This window comes from Leucoraja erinacea, chromosome 3 (genome assembly GCF_028641065.1).
Source record: "Leucoraja erinacea ecotype New England chromosome 3, Leri_hhj_1, whole genome shotgun sequence".
Lineage (NCBI taxonomy): Eukaryota > Metazoa > Chordata > Chondrichthyes > Rajiformes > Rajidae > Leucoraja > Leucoraja erinaceus.
Genome location: NC_073379.1, coordinates 101,511,411 through 101,535,587, shown reverse-complemented (window position 1 = coordinate 101,535,587; position 24,177 = coordinate 101,511,411). Strand labels below are relative to the sequence as shown.

Below are 24,177 nucleotides of genomic sequence, written 5' to 3'. Positions count from 1 at the left end.
AAGTTGAGGCCAGTTCATTGACTATATTTAAGAGGGAGTTAGATGTGGCACTTGTGGCAAAGGGGATCAGGGGGTATGGAGTGAAGGCAGGTACAGGATACTGAGTTGGATGATCAGCCATGAATGGTGGTGCAGGCACGAAGGGCCGAATGGCCTACTCCTGCACCTATTTTCTATGTTTCTATGATCACAATGAATGGCGGTGCAGGCTCGAAGGACCAAATGGCCTCCTCTTGCACCTATTTTCTATGCCTATGTCGATAACTTAATTGGAAAGAGATGAAACGGGGGAAAGGGTCACCTGATATGATCACTGTTTGAAAAATCTACTTTCACTCATACAATTCACTCTCATTCTTCCCATGCTTCCAAACTTTAAAATTTAAGGTGGACGGAGAAATATTTAGGGGGTCCTATTCTTTCACTTTCCCGTTTTTACACGTCTTCTGCAGCGCAACATACTTAGGTATAATTGTCACAAATCAATAGTGATTGGCAAAGTTAACAATAATGTGTCATATAAATATGTGAATGGAGAAAATTTGCTTTTCTTTCCCTCACATCTAATAAAATGATTATTTTCAAAATCAACATAATGGATTTCTTGAAATAGTTCTGCAAGTAAAAATCGTCAGATAGAATCGTGTATGATGGACCATGCACTGCAGCTTGCAGGATCCATTCTTTCATAAATGGGTGTTTAAATTCTGATACAGGGGCTAATCCTAATTATTAAAAATACAGGACAAATGCCGATGATCTGTGATGGATGTAATTACCACGGCAGATGTAAGGCTCCTAATTCCGAAACATATTTGTTGAGATTAATGGTAAAAATGAAAAATAGATAATGTCTTGTATGATTTCCCATTCCATGAACTGGGTCCATGGGAAAAGCAGACTGATATTTGTAGTGTTGAAAAATGGCCTAACTTTATGACTTCAGAACCTTAGATACTTAATTAAATTAATCAACTACTGTATAATTGTTACAAAACACTCAGATTAGGCTGATTAATTATGAATATATATAACCATATAACAATTACAGCACGGAAACAGGCCATCTCGGCCCTTCTAGTCCGTGCCGAACACTTACTCTCACCTAGTCCCATCTACCTGCACTCAGACCATAACCCTCCATTCCTTTCCCGTCCATATACCTATCCAATTTATTTTTAAATGCTAAAATCAAACCTGCCTCCACCACTTCCACTGGAAGCTCATTCCGCACAGCTACCACTCTCTGAGTAAAGAAGTTCCCCCTCATGTTACCCTTAAACTTTTGTCCCTTATAGAATATAGGTAGTTATTCAAAGTGCTCCTATTTTTCCAATCAATCACATGTACAAATGCACACCACAATAACAAATATCCACTAGTGCTTCCTTGATTAAAAATGGATAACTGCTGTTTTAATTTTGTCAGATGTTAATTTATGCTTTTGTTTCTGCTTGACACAAGCTCCTGATGTGAACCATGGCATGAAGGAAAAATATATGTAATAGCCCAGGCTGCTTATTCACAGGCCAGATGCATTAACACAACATTAAAATTGGTGAATCAGCCTTGTTTTATTACTTTCCGTTTCATGAGCAATATGTGGAAGAAAATAAAATTACAACATCTGAATGATAATACTGTAGCGGTAGGATGCGAAGTTTGTCCAGCACGAGATTCTTTATTGCTGCTACAAGTCTCCTAACTCCCACACCGAGCGCGCGCGATTATCATCTTAAATAACCCCCAGGGGCACCCGTGACCACTATGTGACCCATACCTCCCGTCACCGGGACACATGACCACCACCCCGAAGGTTATCTACAATGCATGGCCCACCACCAAGGGCCGCCACATTAACCCCCCCCCCCATAGCCGGAGGCACAAAAACGGATGGGCAGCTGGACCTCGTACGTACGTCCCCACGCAAAGGTTTTTTTCCCTGCAAGGACGAATTAGGTGGGTCTCGAGACGGCGACACCCTCGATGGCGAAGCTGGACAACCTGGACTGGCTCGCTCAGGTCCAAATGGGCCGGCTTTAAGCGACCCACTGACACTGTGTCTTGCTGACCCGCCCATGTCCAATACAAAAGTCATGGGCCCGTGCCGCAGCACCCCAAAAGGACCTTCATATGGGCACTGTAAGGGTGACCTGTGGGCGTCACGGCGGAGGAAGACATACTGACTGTCCACAAGAGCCGGCGGCGCATGCTATGGAGCGACACTGTGCCGAGGCGTTGGGACAGGAGACAGGGCACCGACCCACTCCCGCAGACGGACCAACATGGATGACGGTGACTCCTGGGGGCCGCCAGTGGTTGGAATAAACTACCCGGGAATGGTTAGCGGAACGCCATAAACAAAATCGGCCGATGAAGTTTGCAAGTCCTCCTTTGGTGTGGAACGGATCCCCAGCAGGACCCACGGCAACTCGTCCACCCAACCGGGACCGGTGAGGCGAGTCTTCAAAGCGTCCTTAAGACGGCGGTGGAAACGTTCCACCAACCCATTGGACTGGGGGTGATAAGCCGTCGAGTGGTGGAGCCAAGTACCCAACAGGCGAGCCATTGCGGACCACAGCTCCAACGTGAACTGGGCACCCCGGTCGGACGAAATGGGTAATCCAATAGGCCACCAGGACACGTGCACGAAAGGGCCGAGATGTGAATAAGCAGGATGGCCTCCGGCTACCGCGTGAAACGGTCTACCACTGTAAGCAGATGTGAAATGCTGTTGAACAGTGGCAGGGGCCCCCATGATATTCACGTGGACGTGGTCGAAACGCTGGCGAGGCACTGCAAAGCCTTGAACTGGCACCCGGATGTGGCACTGAACCTTCGATGTTTGACATGGAATGCACGTCCAGGCCCAATGACTTTGCTTTTTTGCCGCAACCAACGCCACTGTTGCCCGGATTGATGGGTGAGCCAAACAAAAAATGTAGTCGAAAATCCGCCGATGCCAGGGCACCGGAACAATAGGCCGCAACTGCCCCGTGGAGACTTCACACAGGACTGTGATGGCAGTTTGGTACGCCTTTATCGCCTCGTCCGCCAGCTGCGCCGCCGCCAAAGCGGAGTTATCAATTCCCGGGGGCCACATCAAGAACGGCTACAACAGCCGGGCGGGACAAGGCGTCCGCGACCAGGTTACCTTTCTCGGCGATGTTGCGGATGTCCGTCGTAAATTCAGAGATTGCGGTGAGATGGCGCTCCAACCGAGCGGACCAAGGATTTGCAACCTTGGTGAAGGTGAGGGGCTTATGGTCGGTAAAGGCAACAAAGTCCCGGCCCTCCAGGAAATACCGGAAATGCCTACCCGCCATGTATAAAGCGAGCAGCTCCCGGTCGAAAGCGTTGTATTTACACTCCGCCGGGCTAGGTTGGTGGCTGAAAAAGGCGAGAGGCTGCCAGTGACCGTCCACAGGCTGCTCCAACACCGCAGAGTCCGAGGCATCCAGTTTGTGCTGTGGGGGCGTCGACCCGCGGATGCACTAGCATCTTAAATAACCCCCAGGGGCACCCGTGACCACTACGTGACCCCACCCCCAGAGCCGAAGGTTATGTACAGTGCGTGGCCCACCACCAGGGGCTGCCTCAATACTTGAATTTATATTAAACTTCCCAAGAAAATAAATGATAATGCAACGTTTCCAACTTACAATTTTCAGAAAATCAACAGGGATTAATTATACTAATTGATGCACATTGATGCACACATCTATACACAGAATATGCTTTCAATTTTCACTGTATAATCTCATTGCACTATAAAATACCTGCGTTGAGTTTATAAACTGGAAGGGGGGGGAGGGGAAAGTGTCTCTTCTTTAATACCATTACAACAATACGTCCAGGAAAAGTGAAAAAGGTCAAACTAACTTTGAAAGTTGCTAATTATGAAATCCTTACCGTGCTGAGTGAAAGTGCAAGCATTGCTAATCGGAGCAGACTGGACAACTTGCCACTCGTATCACCTTGTTTTGAAGACAGTTGCAAACCTTGTCTGTAGCACATCTCTGCAGCTACCATCAAACCCTGGGATTTATATATTTCTGCCAACCACTGGTGGGAAACAGATATTCAAAAATAAACATAGATTCCTGTCAAATGTTTTGTCCTATACTGTATATCCTATACTGTGATACACATCAGTCTGAAATGTTTTTGGAAAACAACAAACAGAATGAAAAAATGCATTTTTGTCTGATTAGAATAGATCATTCTGTATCTATACATGTCAATAGCAATCTTTAAGGATGAGAGACAGGATTAATTCCAGATTGCATTCCGATGAGGGGCTTTAATAAGGTTACAGGTTTTTTTCCCTTCGTTAGGGGAGCCTCTTTAAAGACATAGATTTAAAGTGAGCGAGGAAACAGGTGAAGAGGACCAAGTGGCAACTTTTCCATTCAGAGGGTGGTGGGTATGTGGAACGAGTTTCCAGAGGAATGAGGTGGGTATAATTACAGCATTTTAAAAAGACATTCAGGAAGGTACTTGGACAGAAAAAGTTGAGGGATATGAGCCAAATAGAACTAGCTCAGATTGGCAAGGATGAGTTGGGCCGAAGAGATTGCTTCCATTCTTGATGGCTCATTTCAAGATATATTAACAGTAATCACAAACATTTCACCCAACAAAAATGTGCTTTGCTCTGCAGTTTCTAACTTTATAAAATCAAAACTTGAAATTCTGAGCCTTTAAAGTGAATTATATTGGTGAAAATTGTAAATTGCTGCTGGTTAGGCAGGAGATTCAGGAGACAATTGAGGGACAGTGAGGAATTGATAGGCACATCCAGAGAATAAGTTAGAGAAATAGGTTGAACTCTTGGGAATGTTTCAAGGACTCAAATGGATTTATTGACCTCTTCTAAGTTGCATGAAATTTTGAGATGAGGTTCCCGGCCAGTCACTTTCCCAAGAAATCCCACACTAATGGAATTATTTCTAGAAAGTAGAAACAAAGAACTGCAGAGGCTGGTTAATACACAAAAGGACACAAAGTGCTGGAATAACAGGCAGCATCTCTGTAGAACATGGATAGGTGATCTTTTTTCAATTGATTGTAGTGGAGAAGAAAGCTGGGAAAGGGGAGATACCAGGTATATTTCTAAATACATAATACAATGCATTTACTACTAAGATAATATACAACAAAGAAAAAGGTCCTCTGGCAAAAGCTGTTTGGAAAGGGGGTGGGGGTGGCTCAAAATATTGTGTGTTGAGTCACCTATCCCCCACAACTGCCTATTCTAACAGAGTATAACCTGCATTTCTGTGCTACTTAAACAAGCTTCATGTAGCAGGTAACAATTCTCCTGTTTTTTCTATAATTTCAACAGAAACCATCAAAATCAACTAATGATTTTGTCAGTGAAGAAAGTTTAAGCCCAGAGCTTTATAAAGATGCTAATAATTTATTAAGTATATTTCTATAAGCAGGATTTGTAATTATTTATCGATTACTACCCCTAAACCTGGTGCAAAGAAAGTCATAAAAAATGAAATATGTAAAAACAAAGTCACAGTACAGAACATACATGCCAAGCTGTAATCGATGTGAAATTTGACATCACTGCCTTCTTCAGTTCTTCTAAAACGGTATCAGGAAGCTGCTGTTGTGAAAGCAAGAGCTGTTCACATTGAATCTGTCTCAGCAATAGGAACACTGCAGGGTGGTCTGGATACCTCTCTAGTACCTATAAAGAAAGTAAAGTACCAGTAAAACACCACACAATTTATTTTTGAAAAGTTAGTTTAACCCATACACTTGCACTCTCTCAAAAATACTCATTTAAACATTTTGATTTTCCAAAATTATAGCGCTCACAGCCTTGAATTTAGTCAACTGATCATGGAATACTATGAACTTTGATTTACAATATCCTGTGTGAAAATATTTCGCCTGATTTTGGTTTAAATAATTCATTCCGTATTTTGGGATTACACCTTGCAATTATAGGCTCGCCTATCATGGATAACCTCCTTTCAGCTTCCATACCAGGCACTTTTGGAATAATATTGTTTCAATCGCATTATGTTCCAGAGTATATGTCGAGTTTACTCAATTTGCCATTATAGAAACCTGTTTACTTAGAGATAATATATATAAGCATCTTACTTAGAGATAATATATATAAGCATCTTACTTAGAGATGATATATATAAGCATCTTACTTAGAGATAATATATATATAAGCATCTAGATAAACAGGGTCTGATTAGGAACAGTCAACATGGATTTGTGCCTGGAACATGTTTGACTAATCTTCTTGAATTTTTTGAAGAGGTTACTAGGGAAATTGACTAGGGTAAAGCAGTGGATGTTGTCTATATGGACTTTAGTAAGTTGTTTAGTAAGTTGGTTAAGAAGGTTCAACTGTTGGGTATAAATGCAGGAATAGCAAGATGGATTCAACAGTGGCTGAATGGGAGAAGCCAGAGGGTAATGGTGGATGGCTGTTTATCGGGTTGGAGGCAGGTGACTAGTGGGGTGCCTCAGGGATCTGTGTTGGGTCCTTTGTCGTTTGTCATGTACATCAATGATCTGGATGAAGGTGTGGTAAATTGGATTAGTAAGTATGCAGATGATACCAAGATAGGGGGTGTTGTGGATAATGAAGAGGATTTCCAAAGTCTACAGAGTGATTTAGGCCATTTGGAAAAATGGGCTGAGAGATGGCAGATGGAGTTTAATGCTGATAAATGTGAGGTGCTACACCTTGGCAGGACAAATCAAAATAGGACGTACATGGTAAATGGTAGGGAATTGAAGAATACAGTTGAACAGAGGGATCTGGGTATAACCGTGCATAGTTCCTTGAAGGTGGAATCTCATATAGATAGGGTGGTAAAGAAAGCTTTTGGTATGCCAGCCTTTATAAATCAGAGCATTGAGTATAGAAGCTGGGATGTAATGTTAAAATTGTACAAGGCATTGGTGAGACCAAATCTGGAGTATGGTGTACAATTTTGGTCACCCAATTATAGGAAGGATGTCAACAAAATAGAGAGAGTACAGAGGAGATTTACTAGAATGTTGCCTGGGTTTCAACAACTAAGTTACAGAGATAGGTTGAATAAGTTAGGTCTTTATTCTCTGGAGCGCAGAAGGTTAAGGGGGGACTTGATAGAGGTCTTTAAAATGATGAGAGGGATAGACAGAGTTGATGTGGACAAGCTTTTCCCTTTGAGAATAGGGAAGATTCAAACAAGAGGACATGACTTCAGAATTAAGGGACAGAAGTTTAAGGGTAATATGAGGGGGAACTTCTTTACTCAGAGAGTGGTAGCGGTGTGGAATGAGCTTCCAGTAGAAGTGGTGGAGGCAGGTTCATTGGTATCATTTAAAAATAAATTGGATAGGCATATGGATGAGAAGGGAATGGAGGGTTATGGTATGAGTGCAGGCAGGTGGGACTAAGGGGAAAAAAAAGTTGTTCGACACGGACTTGTAGGGCCGAGATGGCCTGTTTCCGTGCTGTAATTGTTATATGGTTAGACATATCAACCCAAGACCCCTATCTTGATCTGAATCATCAACTTTTATTTGAAATAAAAACAAAAGAATCTGGATATACTCTCAGCATCCGTGCAAAGTTAAAAAAAGTAATGTCTCCCATCTGAGACTCCGTGAGAACAAAGGTTGTGGATCTGTATTGGCTATATTTATCCTTCTACAGATAACTACTTGATTGGCACTCATCCGCAACCACTCACTTCACCACCAAAACAGGATGCACATTGACAACTCACCGACTACTTAATCAGCACCATCCAAACCCATGATCTCTACCAGCCACAAAGACAATGACAGCAAAACTAGGGAAACACCACCATGTGGAAGATGTTCTCCAACCTACGTCCCATCAGTAATTGGAAATATATCACCATTCCTTCACTGTCACTGCGTCAACATTCTGTAACTTCCACTCTAACAACATTGTGGGTACCATACCCCAAGGACTGCAGCAGTTCAAGGCAGCTCACAACAACCTTCTCAAGGGCACCTAGGAATGGTCAATTATTATATGCTGACTCAGCCTGCAAATCCCACATCGCCGAATTGAATTAAAAAAACGCTGCCTGTCTTCCTGTGTTGTTTCCATCTTTTCCTGTTTTTATTCCAGATTTTCAGCATCTGCAACTTTAAAAGCAATATTCGGTACCTTATCAAGTCTTTTGAAAACTCAATTACACTACATCCATTGCTTCCTCTTTATGTGCCCTACTGCCAACATTATCAAAAAATGAATACATTTATCTAACACGATTGTATTTTGTCCAATTATGTTAAGACCTGATAACGATCTATTGAAATATGGTTTCCAAACCTGTCACTAAGGAGGCTTAATGAAATGTATTGGATTGTTTACAGAATAATAAAACATTCCCCAGCCAGCATAGTAATATAATACAGCTCTTGTTTGAATGATACAGTACTTTACTGCAGAAAGCTTCAGCATCAGAATGCCTGCCCATTTCTTTTAATCCAGTAGCAGCCTGCTGCAAAGACCAGTTCTCCAGGGATTGAAGATAGAAAGCTGGCATGGTCTTCTCTGTCTTTACTATATAATAAAAATGTTAGAATTATGTATCATCCATCATTAGTCACTCCTCCCCCTCAAATTATACCAGTATGAGCCAATAAATATGTTAATAACCATGAATTAAATTGAGAATATTTTCACATATTTCTCTCAATGAAACAATAGCACGGATAACATATAAAGTTTAAACTGAAAAATTTACAAAAGATTATGCAATTAATCAGAGGAGGTCATTTTAGATTAAGATGTAAATGTATCAGTCACTGCAAAGTGTATGGAATGTTGAAATAAATTAATACAGATCAAACTTTGTAAGTAAGTGATCATATAAATTAAAGTAGCAAAGTGCATTAATGCATCACATGACTGGATATCAGGCAACAAAAAAAGCTTTTCACTATACCTTGGTACACGTGACAATAAACTAAACTAAATTACTTACTTTTTGATGTGATTGCTACAACAAGCAGTTCTTCAGATGCAGTTAGTTTTGAATGTTTGCCATTTAAATGAGATAATGTTTTTTCCATGTGTAACGCTGCCATTAAGCTGGCCCACACAGTGGGATCATCTGCAAAATGAAACAGACAATTAAAAACTTAACTTATTTAACTCTAAAAACAAAGCAATAATATTCTTCCATATTTTAGGTTACAATTTATTATACAACAGGATTATTTCCTTATTTGGCGTTTAGAGTTCGAACATTGAGACCTCCATGTTGTTGATTTAACAGCTTTGATAATATTATTATTTCAGTTTATTTCTGGGAAATAAATTATGGATGATTTTAGCTATGGCCAATTTTGCTCAATTCATTATTAATAATGTTAATTTTGCAACCTTAAGAGTTGTAAGCCACCTGCAAAATGGACAAGGATATTATTACTGGAACAAGGAACTGCAGATGCCGGTTTACAAAAATAGGCACAAAGTGCTGGAGTAACTCAGCATCTCTGGAGAACATGGATATGTGATGGATAGGATATTATGGAGAGGGTATTATTACAAAATCACTAGACATTAAGCTCCCTATCTTCTTAATTTTCAGATGTATTCATTGCTGAATACATGGAAATTAATTTATTTGAATTATATTTTGTTTGGACTTGGAACAAGAAGAGAAATAGCAGTAATAAAGAAAAATATGTTTGATGCAATTGCTTCACAAGGAGATTAATATTGCGATAATAGAACCATAACAAGAGTGGAAATATATTAGATGATAACATCTTTAGGCCAGAAGTAGTTTAAAAAAAAAAGGGATATTTGCTAATATTCATGAATTTATGAGTGATTGAACCTATGCAGCACAATAAAACAAAGTTGGGGGCAGGGGGGGGAAGGAAGATTTAATAAAATTGCATGTGATATATGATGCCAATACTTCAGTCATTTTTTGAAAATGTTAATGGCAAATATTCTAATTTCTATTCAAGTAGAAATGTATTATATTTATTGAATTAGGGTGGCTAATGTCTGTTTAAGAAAGGCTGCAAGTGAGCCCCATGGATTCTGACAGTCTAGATCTGCATGCATTTGTGTCGGGGCCAATTTGATTGAGTTTATTTTTTGAAGTTGTGATCGAGAAGAACATGTAGGAGGCAATACTTGCTGGAAATACCCAACAAATCAAGCAGCATCTGTAGAAAGAGAAAATCTAAGTTAAGGTGGATCTTGCCTCAGGATCGGCCAGTTTGGGTACAAATAGATAACATTGGTTATCAAAAATTGTCAAAGTAAAGTCTCAAAGGCTGCAGTATGTCTAGAGGGAAGATATGTTGCTGCTACTCAAACGTACATTGGGATTTGTAAGAGTGCAGCAAACTACAGACAAAATGGGAGTGGGATGGAGAATTAAAGTAACAAGTAACAACAAGTTCAGGGCATCCCCAAAGAACTGCAAAGCAATGACCCAATCTGCATTTGGTTTCGCCAACATATTAATTAGATAGCTCCAATAACATTGTGTACCTTGGCTTCCTCCTCTCTCTTTCCTGCAGTTTACATCACACAGCTTCTCACCTCTCCTTGATGGGTTATTGACCTGAAACATTAACTCTATTTCCATATCCACATAATGCTGTCTGACTTGCTCAGTTCAAGCATTTTCTGTTTTTATTTCAGATTTTCAGCACCCACATTTCTTTTTGAGTTTCAATAATGAACTAATAATGCCTCAAATGACTCCATTTCATGTTTGGTGGCTGATAATTGATAATTAATTAGAAATCTTTAGAATTAACATTAATTTTTTTTAGATAATGACAATTAAGCCATACTGAATACTAGTCAGAATTAAAATCAGACATGGTATTCTGTCATCCAGCGACAATCTCAGTACTTCAGCAGGTTTTTCCTAAGATTGATGGCCATGGCATAAAATTGGATAAACATAAATAATTTAATGAAAAACACATTCCACCACCAGCTTAAATATAATTAAAGTTCTCCCTTTTAGTATATTAGTTTCATTGGATCATGACAGCAATAATGACATATATTTGTCTTTAATCTGACTCACAGATTGGTATACCTGGATAAAGATGGATTGTCTTTTGGATAGTCTTTAATGCATTATCATTGTTATCAATTGCAGCATGTTTTCCTGCTGCTATCTGGTTTACAGCACTGAACAAAAGAGCATTCTGGAAGAGAAGAAAAATAAAGATCTATTTTATAAATTGCAAACATCCCATATTAAATGTTTGATTTAAGTATACTAGATTGTTTTGTAATTTTATGTGCTGCAGTTGAGGATATTATTCTGAAGACTAAACAAAAATAGCCACATAAATACTGTTTAGTTTGAATTTACCTTTGAATGATGAGAACTGAGGATCTGTGCTACATTGCCAGCCACTACCCCACCCTACAAAATGAAAGCCAAAATGAAAACAAGATAATATCAAAGTTATTTGAACTTCAGTTCACATCCATTCGCCCATACACGATTACATTTCATGAATGATTTTACATTTGACAATAAAATACAAAAGCATGCCTTAGGGTCATAGAAGCCTACTGGGTTTGTCCCTGCCAATCAAGAAGCTCCATCTAACCTAGTCCCATCATATTATATCATCATATACTTATTAAAACTCTGATCTTGTAAGTGTGTATATGTGTGTGTATATGTGGTTGTCTATATATATCTTCGCAAAAACACTATGCGGTAACGATTACCTTTTCCCCTCGAGGCAGAGATCACCTTCACTGAACATTTTATGCTTTATTTCTCGACTTATTACTGATTAGAAATAAGTAAGAAGTTTAAAAACATTAAAAGACTTTGAATTTAAAACGACCAGCTTCCATTGATGACGTCACAATGGCTCGGCTAGCAGTGATCAGCTTCCCTGAAGATTTCATCCTGTATTTCACGATATTCGAGATTAAAGCTTTCAAAATGCTAATATTTTTACATATTCAGATTCACATTTTCCCCCTCTAGGCAGAGAACACCTTTACTGAACATGTTATGCTTTATTTCTCGACTTATTACTGATTAAAGTTAAAAACAATCAAAATACTTTGAATTTTAAACGAGCAGCTTCAACTGATGATGTCACAATGGCTCGGCTAGCAGTGATCAGCTTCACTTGCATTCGAAAACGGATTGAGTTGGAGGACCACGCCTCCCGTGGGGGCCACGGGTAGGGAACGGGTGCGTTAGGGGAGCAGACCCAACAGGTCTGCACTTGGTGTAGTATCCCTTTAAATCTTTCCTATTCATATTCTTATCCAAGTTTCTTTTAAATGTTGTTATAGTACACCTCAACAACCACCTCTGGTAGCTCGTGTCATACACCGACCATTATCCAAGTAAAACGTTGCCCCCCCAGGTTTGTATTATATCTAGTCCCTTTCAATTTAAATATATGTCCTCTTCATTTCGATTCCCCTACTCTTAGCACAAGAAATATCAGTGCAGCTTATAGACCAATGTTGCAGAAACCTTTCTAGGTGTGTTATGCACTAAATAGTTCAGAGCAAAGGAGAGAATTTAAGTGGAGAAACAAGGAACAGCAGATGCTGATTTACAAAAATAGATACAAAGTGCAACTCTGGAGCACATGACTTTGTGGCGTTTTGGGTTGGAACCCTTCTTCAGACTGATTGTAGTGGAGGGAAGAAAGCTGGTAAAGAAATTGGGCGGGGCAGGCAAAGTGTGGTGTGTGATGTGTGGATATAGGTGAAGGTTTTTTTTGATGGACAAATGGCTGGACAAAGGCCATCGATGAATAGACAAAAAGTGTAAGATAAGGGTAGAAGGGGTGCGAATTGTGAAGCCTGGGGAAGGAATGCAGGGTGGAAAGGGATGACGGGAGGGGAGAAATGGGTGTAAATCCAAGTGGTGGACAGGCAAGTAATTTAAGAAAATTTAAGTCATCTTGTTCTTTTACAGCTGAAACCATTCCCCCTCCCTCTCCCAACTCCCAACCGATCCCTGCTATTGTTAAAATAATTTTGTGATTGCACTAACAATTTTGAGTATCACTACATATCAATAAAGCAATAGAGTTTATCACATTAGCATTCCAGAACGTTTTCTGTCATGTCAAAGGCTGACAGACAAAATTGGAAATTTCTGTGGAGGATTAACATGATTAAGGTGACATGGGCATAGATATATCAAGAAAACAAACTGACAATAATATTTCAGACAATATAAAGGATACTTACTTCTGCCTTTTGGGGAGTATGTTGAGGAACAACTCTGCATAATAATGTCCAAAGGGCAGGATCTGCTGGATTGCTGGGAGGGGTGGTGGGGTGGAAAGATTTTACATTTTGTAATATGCTTTTTTAATTAACTTGCAAATATACATCTTGAAACAGAAAGTGCATATTTTATGATAAAGAGATTGGTGAATCACCCAAATAGAAACATAGAAATTAGGTGCAGGAGTAGGCCATTCGGCCCTTCGAGCCTGCACCGCCATTCAATATGATCATGGCTGATCATCCAACTCAGTATCCCGTACCTGTCTTCTCTCCATACCCTCTGATCCCCTTAGCCACAAGGGCCACATCTAACTCCCTCTTAAATATAGCCAATGAACTGGCCTCGACTACCCTCCGCGGCAGAGAGTTCCAGAGATTCACCACTCTCTGTGTGAAAATACATTTGGAGTTTTTTTTCGGAATGGTGCAGAATTGAGATTTCATGTTCCAAAGATATGGAGAACACCAATTTTATGCATAGAATTATCCAAGTTATATTGCATTGACCTAGTAGTAAGAAATATTTGTAAATGATCCATCTTTAGAAACTCCATGTCAAGCCACTTCAGATATGGAGCTGTAATGTTCAGTACTGGAATGCAGCATAAACAACTGCAATTGAATGCAATGTTCATTAGATGCCTGACCGCTATTTCTACTTCCTACTACTATTCTGCAAATCTGATTGTTATGGACAGATTATAAACAGAGCCATTGCCTGTCAGCACTACTTCCTCAGGTTCTTATACAGATGGTCCGATACCTGGGCTGTTCATATCCCTGGTCTCCAGACTCTGGATGACATATTTTCTGAAACAATTTCAAATTCTCAGCAGTTCCATTTATCATTCTTTGATGAAGTGTTTTAATGAAGAATAAGCAGAATAATTTTGAGGAAGAATGTTTACCTATTCTTTGCTTAAAAAAAGATCTTCTGATTACAAGCTTACCAAGCAAAGTTACATGTGGTCATTGCGGTAAGATTGAGCTGAGCTGTGTACTCAAATGAAGCCATTCACGACTAAACTGTAGCATTTACAATATTGCATAGCTGGCATCCTAATAGAATTTTGTTCAAAATTGCTATTAGCTTAAAATTAATTTGACTTTGCCAATCAACCGTCTCTTAGAAAGTCTTGCTTTAATATTTTAGATATCAAATTTTGCAATTACTCAGTAATGATCTTGGAAAACACCATCTTTCTTGCATTTACCAGTATTTCACTAAATACAAATTGCTAATACTTGCCATGACTAATCACTTTTAAAAAGGCTCCCTGTGAAATACATTAACAGTACAAGCCTGAGTCAATATTGAATACAAAGTAATTGGCTGTATGACAGCTGCCTTAACTCATTCATGCCAGCAATAATATGATTAGTGGTATATTCACTTAATTTATGTCTCTTATTGATTTATATATTTTACATTTTTCAAAATTACATTGTAAGGAAAACAATAATTCTCCATTATTGGCACTAATGACAAATACAAAGGTAAGTCTGAACACTCATTATTATATAGCAATTGTAAACTAAAGCAATTATTTCATAACCGCAAAACAAATTTAGAGTAGTTCTGACCACTTAATTAAACTGAAGATTTTAATTATATATTGCTCTTTTGAAATTTGAATACGATTTAAAATCAAAGTCAGGACCACAATTCTCGCCAAAATAATCAACATTTTACATGAGGGTATACATGGATATTATTTTTCTGCTAGAATAGAAAATTATAACAAGATAGTTTGAATTAAATGCGTATGACCTTTATCACTTTCGGTTCAAAAAACACAATTTTTTGCCGTATATAAAAGTATAAGTGTTAAAGACCTACCTATGAACAGCTTTTGATGCCTGTCTCTGTACAGCTAAACTGTTACTTTGCAAAGAAAACATTCCTGAAGAAAGAAGTGATGTTTCATAAGTTGAAGCAATCTTATCCCAGTGTTTGAACAGCTCATTAAGTGCTGCTGTAGTGAGAGTGGTATCCTTCTTCAAGAGTCCCAGAGCACACAATGCCTGAAGACTCTCCACACTCGGCTCCTTCAGCATTGAGCTATTAAATTAAAAGCAGAATGCAATTAACTTTGTAATTTATATTATTCCAGCACTTATAACTGATGTACTTTCAACATCCATCTAAAAATGCTACGTTATAATATACTTTGAAAGATTGAAAAAAATATGCAGTTTGTTTAGTACCTGAAGCCACCTTTTCAAGTGGAATCATGTTAGCTAATCTCATTAGAGTCAGAGTTATACAGCGTGGAAAGAGGACCTTTGGCTCAACCGGCCAACATATCCCAACTATGCTAGTCCCACCTGCCTGCATTTGGTCCATATCCCTCCAAACCCGTTCCATCCATGTATCCTGCCTAACTCTTCCTTAAAATGTTGGGATAGTCCCAGCCTCAACTACCTCCTCTGGCCGGAATGGTACCATTCGGCGCAGCCATTTCGGCGCCTCCGTTTCGGGGTGTTAGGGTTAGGGTTAGGGTAAGGGTAAGGGTTAGGGTTAGTACAGATATTATAAACGGAGGCGCCGAAATGTACCCGACCCCCTCTGGCAGCTTGTTCCATACACCCACAACCCTTTATGTGAAAAAGTTACCCCTCAGATTCCTATTAAATCTTTTCCCCTTCACCATAAACCTATGCCCTTTGGTACAATGTATGATACAATGTACAATATAACAATGTATGTTATTTTCATACATGTTTGCAAATAGCAATGACATAACAAGTGGTTTATGTGTTTCTGGTTGTACAAGAAGGATTTAAGTGTAGTTAATCAGATTTGTTAAAAATGTTAAATCATTGTTCCACAAGGATGGTCTGAATAAGAAAGATTTCAAAACTTGCTGATAGCACCAAATAATGCAAGAATTAAATAATAATTTAACCAATTCCATGACCAATGGTTCAGATCAAAACACTGCAATCCTGCCACAAACAATTGAAATGACGTTGGTCAATAAATGACCATGTAAATTGAAAACTCCAAAAATGCAAACTCATCACGTAATAAAGACAAGGCAGAAACATCTGGTTCTATCATTGAAAATGGAGGGTACTGGAATTAGTTCATGACTAAATTGTTTAGTTCACGACTAAAATGTTAATGTTTTCCCAGCAGTGGTCTGGAAGACATTCTTCAGAACTAGCTGCACCTTCAATCAACCCATACAAATTTGATAGGCTACGGGAACAGATTAGAACATGCACAGCAACGAGCAGTGAGCAAAAAAATCCTCGACTTCCCCAAAGCCTCACCATCATCTGTAAGGCAGAAGGCTGATATGGACATAGATGCTGCTGCACCCGCTGAGTTTCTCCAGCATTTTTGTGTGCCAGCTGATATGGACACCATAATTGCTAGAATTCTCTCCAGGTTGCAAATATGCTTTCTTACAAATATATTCCTGATATTTCTTCATCACTAGTCAAATTATTGGAATCTATCTGTCCGAATAAGGAAGGGGCACTAAATTACCAGGAGACCCAAATTCGATCTTGACTGGGGGTGCTGTCTGTACCTTCTCCCTGTGACTGCGTTCTCCCTATGACCTGTGACCTACGTTTCTCCGGGTGCTCCCGTATCCTCCCGCACTCGAAAGAGGTACATGTCTGTAGGTTAATTGATCTCTGTAAATTGTCCCTAGTGTGTGGGATAGTGCTAGTGTACCAGATGATCACCCGTCGCCGCGGCCTCAGTGGGCCGAAGGGGCTGTTTCCACCTTGTATTTCTAAAGTCTACTCTAAAATTAGCCATTAAACCACTTTTCTTTGCAGCAAGACAATTGGCACAATATTATTTCACCGCCATGTGATTGCAGAAATTAGGACCCTTTTATCTAATGGTAACTATTTATCTGATACCTCATGGGATGTCTAAAAACATGTATATTAAAGTTAGTAACATAAAGGGCCTGTCCCACTTGGGCGTCATTTGCACGTCATTTACGTGACAACCTAAAAATTGATTGGTGCGTCGTGACGCCAGCATGGCGCGTGGTGAGGCGTGGTGGCATATGCAGTGACGCGCGGTAATGCACGGCGCCCCAGGATTTTACAGTGCTCAAAATCCTCGCCAACCACCTGTGTGACGTATCTCTTGCGCACACTGACGTACTGATGGCGTATGCTGAAGTACTGACGGCGTATGTATAGCGCGTGATGACACATGGTTACGCACGGTGACGCACGAACATTGCCTATGCTAATTTATTATGCATCACCGTGCGTCAACGTCCGTAACCATGCACCGCCCGTACACCATTGGCGCGCCGTTTGCGCGTCATTTGAGCACCCCACCACGTGACCACCCGGGTATAAAGCGCGGGTAGTTTTGAAAAATTTGCATCATAGTACGTTTGATTTTCTCTGGGAAAATCTTTGCCACGGAGATCAGACTAAGTACGAACGACATCGCAAATGACTCCCAAAAGAAGCAGAGCCCTCAAGAGCACTTGGCGCGCGACTGTCGTACTGCTAGACGATTTTCGCGTGACCGTCATGCGTCAGTCACTACCGGCCTGTCGCGTAAATGACGCCCAAGTGGGACAGGCCCTTAAGACTGAACATTTCCGAGCAAAGGCCCTTTCATTCTTAAGCCATTCTGATTATTACACACAATTCTTGCTATTCCAATTATCAAGCTTTATAAACTAGAAAATAACAGAAATATAGAAACATTCTGAAATTGAGATGTAGTGTAAAATTAATGTGTTCTAGGCATTTACCACTTAAAAAGTAAAGTCTTAGCATTGTCCATTCTGTTGTTTTTTATCTCAATCATGGCAAGCGCAATCAGGATATGAGCCTTCTCTTTCTCCGTCTGAGCAATACTTAAAGCCTTTTCATAAGCTGGTAAAAGATAAATGAGGCAAATGAGTTTTTCAGCAATAACTTTTATCTTACCAAAAAATTACATAACTTCCAAAATGAATTGTGATACAGGAAGAATACTGATTTTTTCATGACAAGGTAACGGAATATCTCACTTTAAGCGAACTACCAAATAAATAGTGCCTTTCGTGTTATAATGTATTTGAATTACTTTAAAAAAAATTTGCAGTAACAAGTGCTTTAAAGGCAGCCATCGTTATAGGAAAATAAATTTAAGAACACATCACATGTAGAGATAATTGGCAAGAAATTGAGAGCACAGAGGCTCATTTTCAGCAGAAAAAAAAAAGCTTGATGAACTACATTACAAAGTCTTTCACTACACCTCAGTACATGTGACAAAATAATGAATACTATAAACGCCATATTAATAACACATTTAGAACAAACACATAGTGAACAATGCTATGCGAATACAGAGCTGGGGGACTATGACACCAATCAGCAAGCAAAGCTGATTTGCCACATACAATGCCATCTTGGAACTCAACATTCCAAGCAATTTGATCTTCTAATCGTTAATAGCGGAACATGCACTCAAATGTGGCAAGGATCTACCAACTGGCAACAATGTCACGTTTTGCCGGGTTTATATACACACAAAAAAAATTGTGTGAAATACCAATAAATCCTTATCAGCTTATTCATATTTTGAGCAATGGATGTGTTCTTCTCTTATCATAATGCAAGGTTTACTCCACTGACTGCAGAAAAGCTTGAGCAGGGTTGCAGTTGGGCAGAGGGAGGTGGAGGGTTGAATGATATCCTTGGAAGACAACATCAAGCAGATCTTGGTCAACATGCCTGACTGTGCACTTCTACATGAGCAACACAATTTGGGCTGTGGGTAACAGCAAGAGGACTGGCATATTAGTAGGATAAGTGAACAAGTGTTCTCTACAGGGTAGCCCTCTGCTTCACGAAACCACTTTCATCAGAGTGCTCTTTTAGCATCATCATACAATTGGGTGGTTGCTATATTGCTGTCAGAGCCAGAAAGCCACTTTGTACTTCATAATACAGAAACAATTGCCATTATAATAAATATTCTTGGTAGCAAGCTACCCTTGTAGGACAGCATTCTGCGGTTTCCATTGCATCACCAGGCAAAGAGATGTGCTATAATTGAAGACAGACATAAAATGCTGGAGTAATTCAGCGGGGCAGGCAGTATCTCTGGAGAGAAGGAATGAGTAAGGTTTCGGGTCAAGACCCTCCTTCAGACTAAAAGTCACGGGAATGGGAAACGAGAGACATAGATAATAATGTAGAAAGATATAGAACAAATGAATTAAAGATATGCAAAAAAGTAACAATGTTAAAGGAAAGGCTATTGTTAGCTGTTTGCTAGGTGAGAACGAAATGCTGGTGTGACGGGTGGGGGAGAGATGGAGCGAGAGGGTTACTTGAAGTTAGAGAAATCAATAGTTATACCACTGGGTTTTAAGTTACCGAAGAGAAATATAAGATGCTGTTCCTCCAATTTGGGTTTAACTTCTGACAATGGATGTGGCCTGGGACAGAAAGGTCAGGGTGGGAAATGGAAGGGGAATAAAAGTGTTTCGCAACTCGGAGATCAGGTAAGTCCAAGCGCACTGAGCGAAGGTGTTCAACGAAATGATCACCCAGTCTACGTTTGGTCTCGCCGATGTAGAAGAGTCCACATCTTGAACAACGGATACAGTAGATGAGGTTGGAGGAGGTACAAATGAACCTCTGCCTAACCTGAAAGGACTGTCAGAGTCGAGGGAGGAGGTATAAGGACAGGAGTTGCTATATTTACTTGTGCTATAATTCTGGGCCTCAGATTCGGCATTAAATTAGGTCCACAACTTCCACAATAGAAATGACTGACTGTGTCAAGTTGATGCCAGATTCCACCATGCAACTTTATGGTAACTTTCACACAGCCTTGTGTGCATACATCACCAAAACATGACACTTCGCCTATGTTATATCTCTTTCTCAAAGCTTGCAGTTCAACATTTGAAAATCAGTTCTTGACTATTCTTTAACATTTTTTTTGTGAATGTTTCAGAAGTATAGCGTATCCTTAAACTGAGATAGCCAGTCATTCACTAATGAATGTGCAGCCAACAAACAGCATGATTAGCGTGGACTGAAATTACTAAATGCGAGGGCATCACAAGTTTTGCATCACAATAGCTAACTTTGTGTGTGTAGGGTATAACAATAACAATTTAGGTTATAATAATTATGGTTAAAACGACATGTAAATCTATCAAGGATAAACTACTCCTATATTTATGCTAATTCCATATTTACCTTTCGCACTCTCCGGAAGTTGGCCTTTCTTGAAGTAAGCCAAGGCAATTCCAGTAATGTCATCAAACTCTGTGAGTGAATTTGACACATAAGCCTGGATGGACTCTTGATAGTGACCTGCAGTACTGAAGATTGAAAAGGTGACTTTGATGAAGCAGCAAGGTGATCATCAGGCCATACATGCCAAAATCTTAAGGCAACTTTACTTAGCAGTATTGAATGCTTTTCAGGACAGTTTCACACAACTGTGCTCATGCTAGGATTTGTAGGATTACAGATTCGGACTTTATTCGTTGGAGCGTAATAGGCTGAGAACTGATCTTATAGAGGTGTATAAGATCATGAGTGGAATAGATAGGGAGAGTGTGCAGAGCCTTTCACCCCCAGTAGGGGAATCAAGAACCAGAGGTAGTGGGACGCTTCATAAATTGGAAATTGAGTAAAATGATAATGAGGTATTGCTCCAACCTTACATAACATTGGTCAGACTTTAGCATTCAGTATAGTGTTCTGATCACCACACTATAGAAACATAGAAAATATGTGCAGGAGTAGGTCATTTGGCCCTTCGAGCCAGCACCACCATTCAATATGATCATGGCTGATCATCCAAAATCATCCAAACCGTTCCCGCTTTGTCCCCATATCTCTTGATTCCGTTAGCCCTAAGAGCTAAATCTAATTCTCTATAGGAAGGATGTGATAGCAATGGAGAATGTGCAGACGAGATTCACCAGAATTCTGCCTAGGATGCAGCATTTTTGAGGAGAGATTGGAGTCTGTTTTCCCTGGGGAAAAGGTAACATAAGTGAGGTATATAAAATAGATGGGTTAATTGGAGGAAACCTTTCCTCTTAGAAGTGAACAAAACCAGGGGTCATAGATTTGGAGTAAAGAGCGAGAGATTTAGAAGGGATTTGAGTGAGGCTTTTTATCCCCAAATTGGCAAATACCTGGAATGCACTGCCTGAGAAAGTGGTGGAAGCAGAGTTACTCACTGCATTCAAGTGTCAAGGCAAGCACTTGCATTCAGATAATAATCTTCCATCCTGTTCTTGCCACCAAAGTAGATAACCTTACATTTATCCACATTATACTGCATCTGCCCACTTACCCAGCCTCTCCAAGTCACCCTACAGCCTCATAGCATCCTCCTCGCAGCTCACACTGTCACCCAGCTTTGTGTCATCCACAAACCTGGAGATGTTACATTTAATTCCCTTGTCTAAATCATTAATATATATTGTAAATAACTGGGGTCCCGCACTGAGCCTTGCGGCACCCCACTAGTCACTGCCTGCCATTCTGAAAAGGACCTGTTAATTCCTACTCTTTGCTTCCTGTCTGCCAACCCAGTTCTCTATCCATGTCAATACCCTACCCCCAATACCATGTGCTTTAATTTTGCGCACTAATCTCCTGTGTGGGACCTTGTCAGAGGCTTTTTGAAAGTCCAGATACACCACATCCACTGGCACTCCCTTATCCAGTCTATTTGTTACATCCTCAAAAAATTCCAGAAGATTAGTCAAGCATGATTTCCCCTTCATATATCCATGCTGACTTTGACCGATCCTGTCACTGCTTTCCAAATGCGCCGCTATTAAGTCTTTAATAATAATCGACTCAAGCATCTTCCCCACTACTGATGTAAGGCTCACTCGTCTATAATTCCCCTTTTTCTCTCTCCCTCCTTTCTTTAAAAGTGGGGTTACATTAGCTACCCTCCAGTCCACAGGAACTGATGCAGAGTGTACAGAACATTGGAAAATGATCACCAATGCATCCACGATTTCTAGGGCCACCTTGAGTACGCTGGAGTGCAGACCATCAGGCCCTGGGAATTTATCTGCCTTCTGTCCCAACAGTTTACCTAACTCCATTCCTCCCTCCCACTAGATCCTCTGTCCCCTAGTATTTCAAAGAGCAATGTAGCCTACTCTTGGTCCTATTTCTTTAGTTTTCATGCAGTCACTAGTATACACGGATACATATGCGCAACAAAAAACTCCTTCTGATAACAGGACAATGATGATTTTGTGTTTGAATTCATTTTACATGCATTATAATATGTACACATCCCCCAAATCAGCAATCAAACACAAAAATCTAATCATAATTAGACTTGTCTGTTAGATTCAGAGAATAATTGAAAGTGATGAGATTATGTTAATTAATCATCGCTGCCTTGCATAAAATAGAATATTTGATTATTTTTTTAGAAAGGTAATGAATAGGAAAAAAATATATATTATTACGTGAAACACATTACTTGAATTATTTGAAATTAGAGTAATCATTACAAAATGATTATGTTCTATTCAAGAAATTGATAAAACATAAGCAACTAACCATAAGGCTCGAGCCCAATTTCTTCGAGCGAGCAGCAGTTTCTCATTGTCTTTGGCATTTTGTAATAACATTACTGCTCTAAAAAAAAATCAAAGCAGATACATTTCTTACCAAAAGAAAACAATTCTCCAAAACACAAAAATGAAATAGAATTTATAAACACAGACATTGATCCAACTGGTGTCTGCAGCTATTCATGTTAACTTTTTTCACATTTCTATAGAATGTTACTGTCAAATTATTGTTATTTTACCATATAACCATATAACAATTACAGCACGGAAACAGGCCATCTCGGCCCTACAAGTCCGTGCCGAACAAAACATTCCCTATGAATTATTTTGCTACGGATGATATCTTCTTGGAATCAACAGGTCCTATCAGTGGATTCCCGACATGACCTCTTAGTAGATGCCCGCCAGATTTTCCGCAATACTTTTGTACGACTGAAAAGCTAGATGTGCAATGGGTATACGATAGATGCATAGTGTGCAGGAAAGAACTGCAGATGCTGGTTTAAATCGAAAATAGACACAAAATGCTGGAGTCACTCAGTGGGACTGGCAGGATTTCCTCTGACTGAAGAAGGGTCTCGACCCGAAACGTCACCTATTCCTTCTCTCCAGGGATGATGCCTGACCCACTGAGTTACTCCAGCTTTTTGTGTCTAGCATTGAAGAAACTTTGGTTCAGGGTCATGTACATTTTTGGTTTACAATGCAAAGCTTACCTGTTATACGCCTCTGCTGCTTGTTTTTTCAGGTTTAAATACTCATTTAAATAACCCAACATTGTGAAAGCTATCGGATCTGTCCGAATTCTCTCTGAAAAATAAATTAAGTCTTAGGTTAGAAAAATAGATGCAGGAGTAGGTCATTCGGCCCTTTGAGCCAGCACCGCCATTCAATATGATCATGGCTGATCATCTAAAATCAGTGCCCCGTTCCAGCTTTTCCCTCATATCCCTTGATTCCTTAGCCCTAACATTGAACGCATTTTTCCTGCATCTTGCCTGTCCAGTCCTTTAAGAATCTCATGTTTCTATAAGATCCCCTTTCATCCTTCTAAATTCCAGTGAATACAAGCCCAGTCAACCAATTCTTGTATCATGAAAGGTTATATATTTCACACAAAGTAGCTGCGTAACCACCCATTAGTTGGTTTATGATTGTTAACCATCTTTTACTAATATATACAGAGAATAAGTGCACTCTTTCTATGGCATAAATATTTTATTGATTCAATTCATTCGATGGGGGAGCAGTCAAAGTGACGGTTGAGAGGGAGGGACGCAAAGGGTGCACTCATGGTGCCCAAGCGAGTTCTGTCGGCATCCTGAAGAA

General features: G+C 39.9%; 1 protein-coding gene across 2 annotated transcripts in view; it reads right to left on the bottom strand.

The window, feature by feature from the left end:
- Window positions 1-24,177, bottom strand: part of skic3 (SKI3 subunit of superkiller complex) — a 136,499-nt gene that overhangs the window by 11,174 nt on the left and 101,148 nt on the right. For both annotated transcript variants that reach the window (XM_055633324.1, XM_055633323.1), the window contains exons 27-38: window positions 23,565-23,658; window positions 22,835-22,912; window positions 20,483-20,607; window positions 18,031-18,154; window positions 15,123-15,344; window positions 13,241-13,313; window positions 11,373-11,426; window positions 11,091-11,202; window positions 8,997-9,125; window positions 8,448-8,572; window positions 5,546-5,704; window positions 3,913-4,065 (exon numbers count right to left, since the gene is read on the bottom strand). In XM_055633324.1, coding sequence (XP_055489299.1) covers window positions 3,913-4,065; window positions 5,546-5,704; window positions 8,448-8,572; window positions 8,997-9,125; window positions 11,091-11,202; window positions 11,373-11,426; window positions 13,241-13,313; window positions 15,123-15,344; window positions 18,031-18,154; window positions 20,483-20,607; window positions 22,835-22,912; window positions 23,565-23,658 — 1,448 coding nt within the window. The remainder of the gene's footprint in view (window positions 1-3,912; window positions 4,066-5,545; window positions 5,705-8,447; window positions 8,573-8,996; window positions 9,126-11,090; window positions 11,203-11,372; window positions 11,427-13,240; window positions 13,314-15,122; window positions 15,345-18,030; window positions 18,155-20,482; window positions 20,608-22,834; window positions 22,913-23,564; window positions 23,659-24,177) is intronic.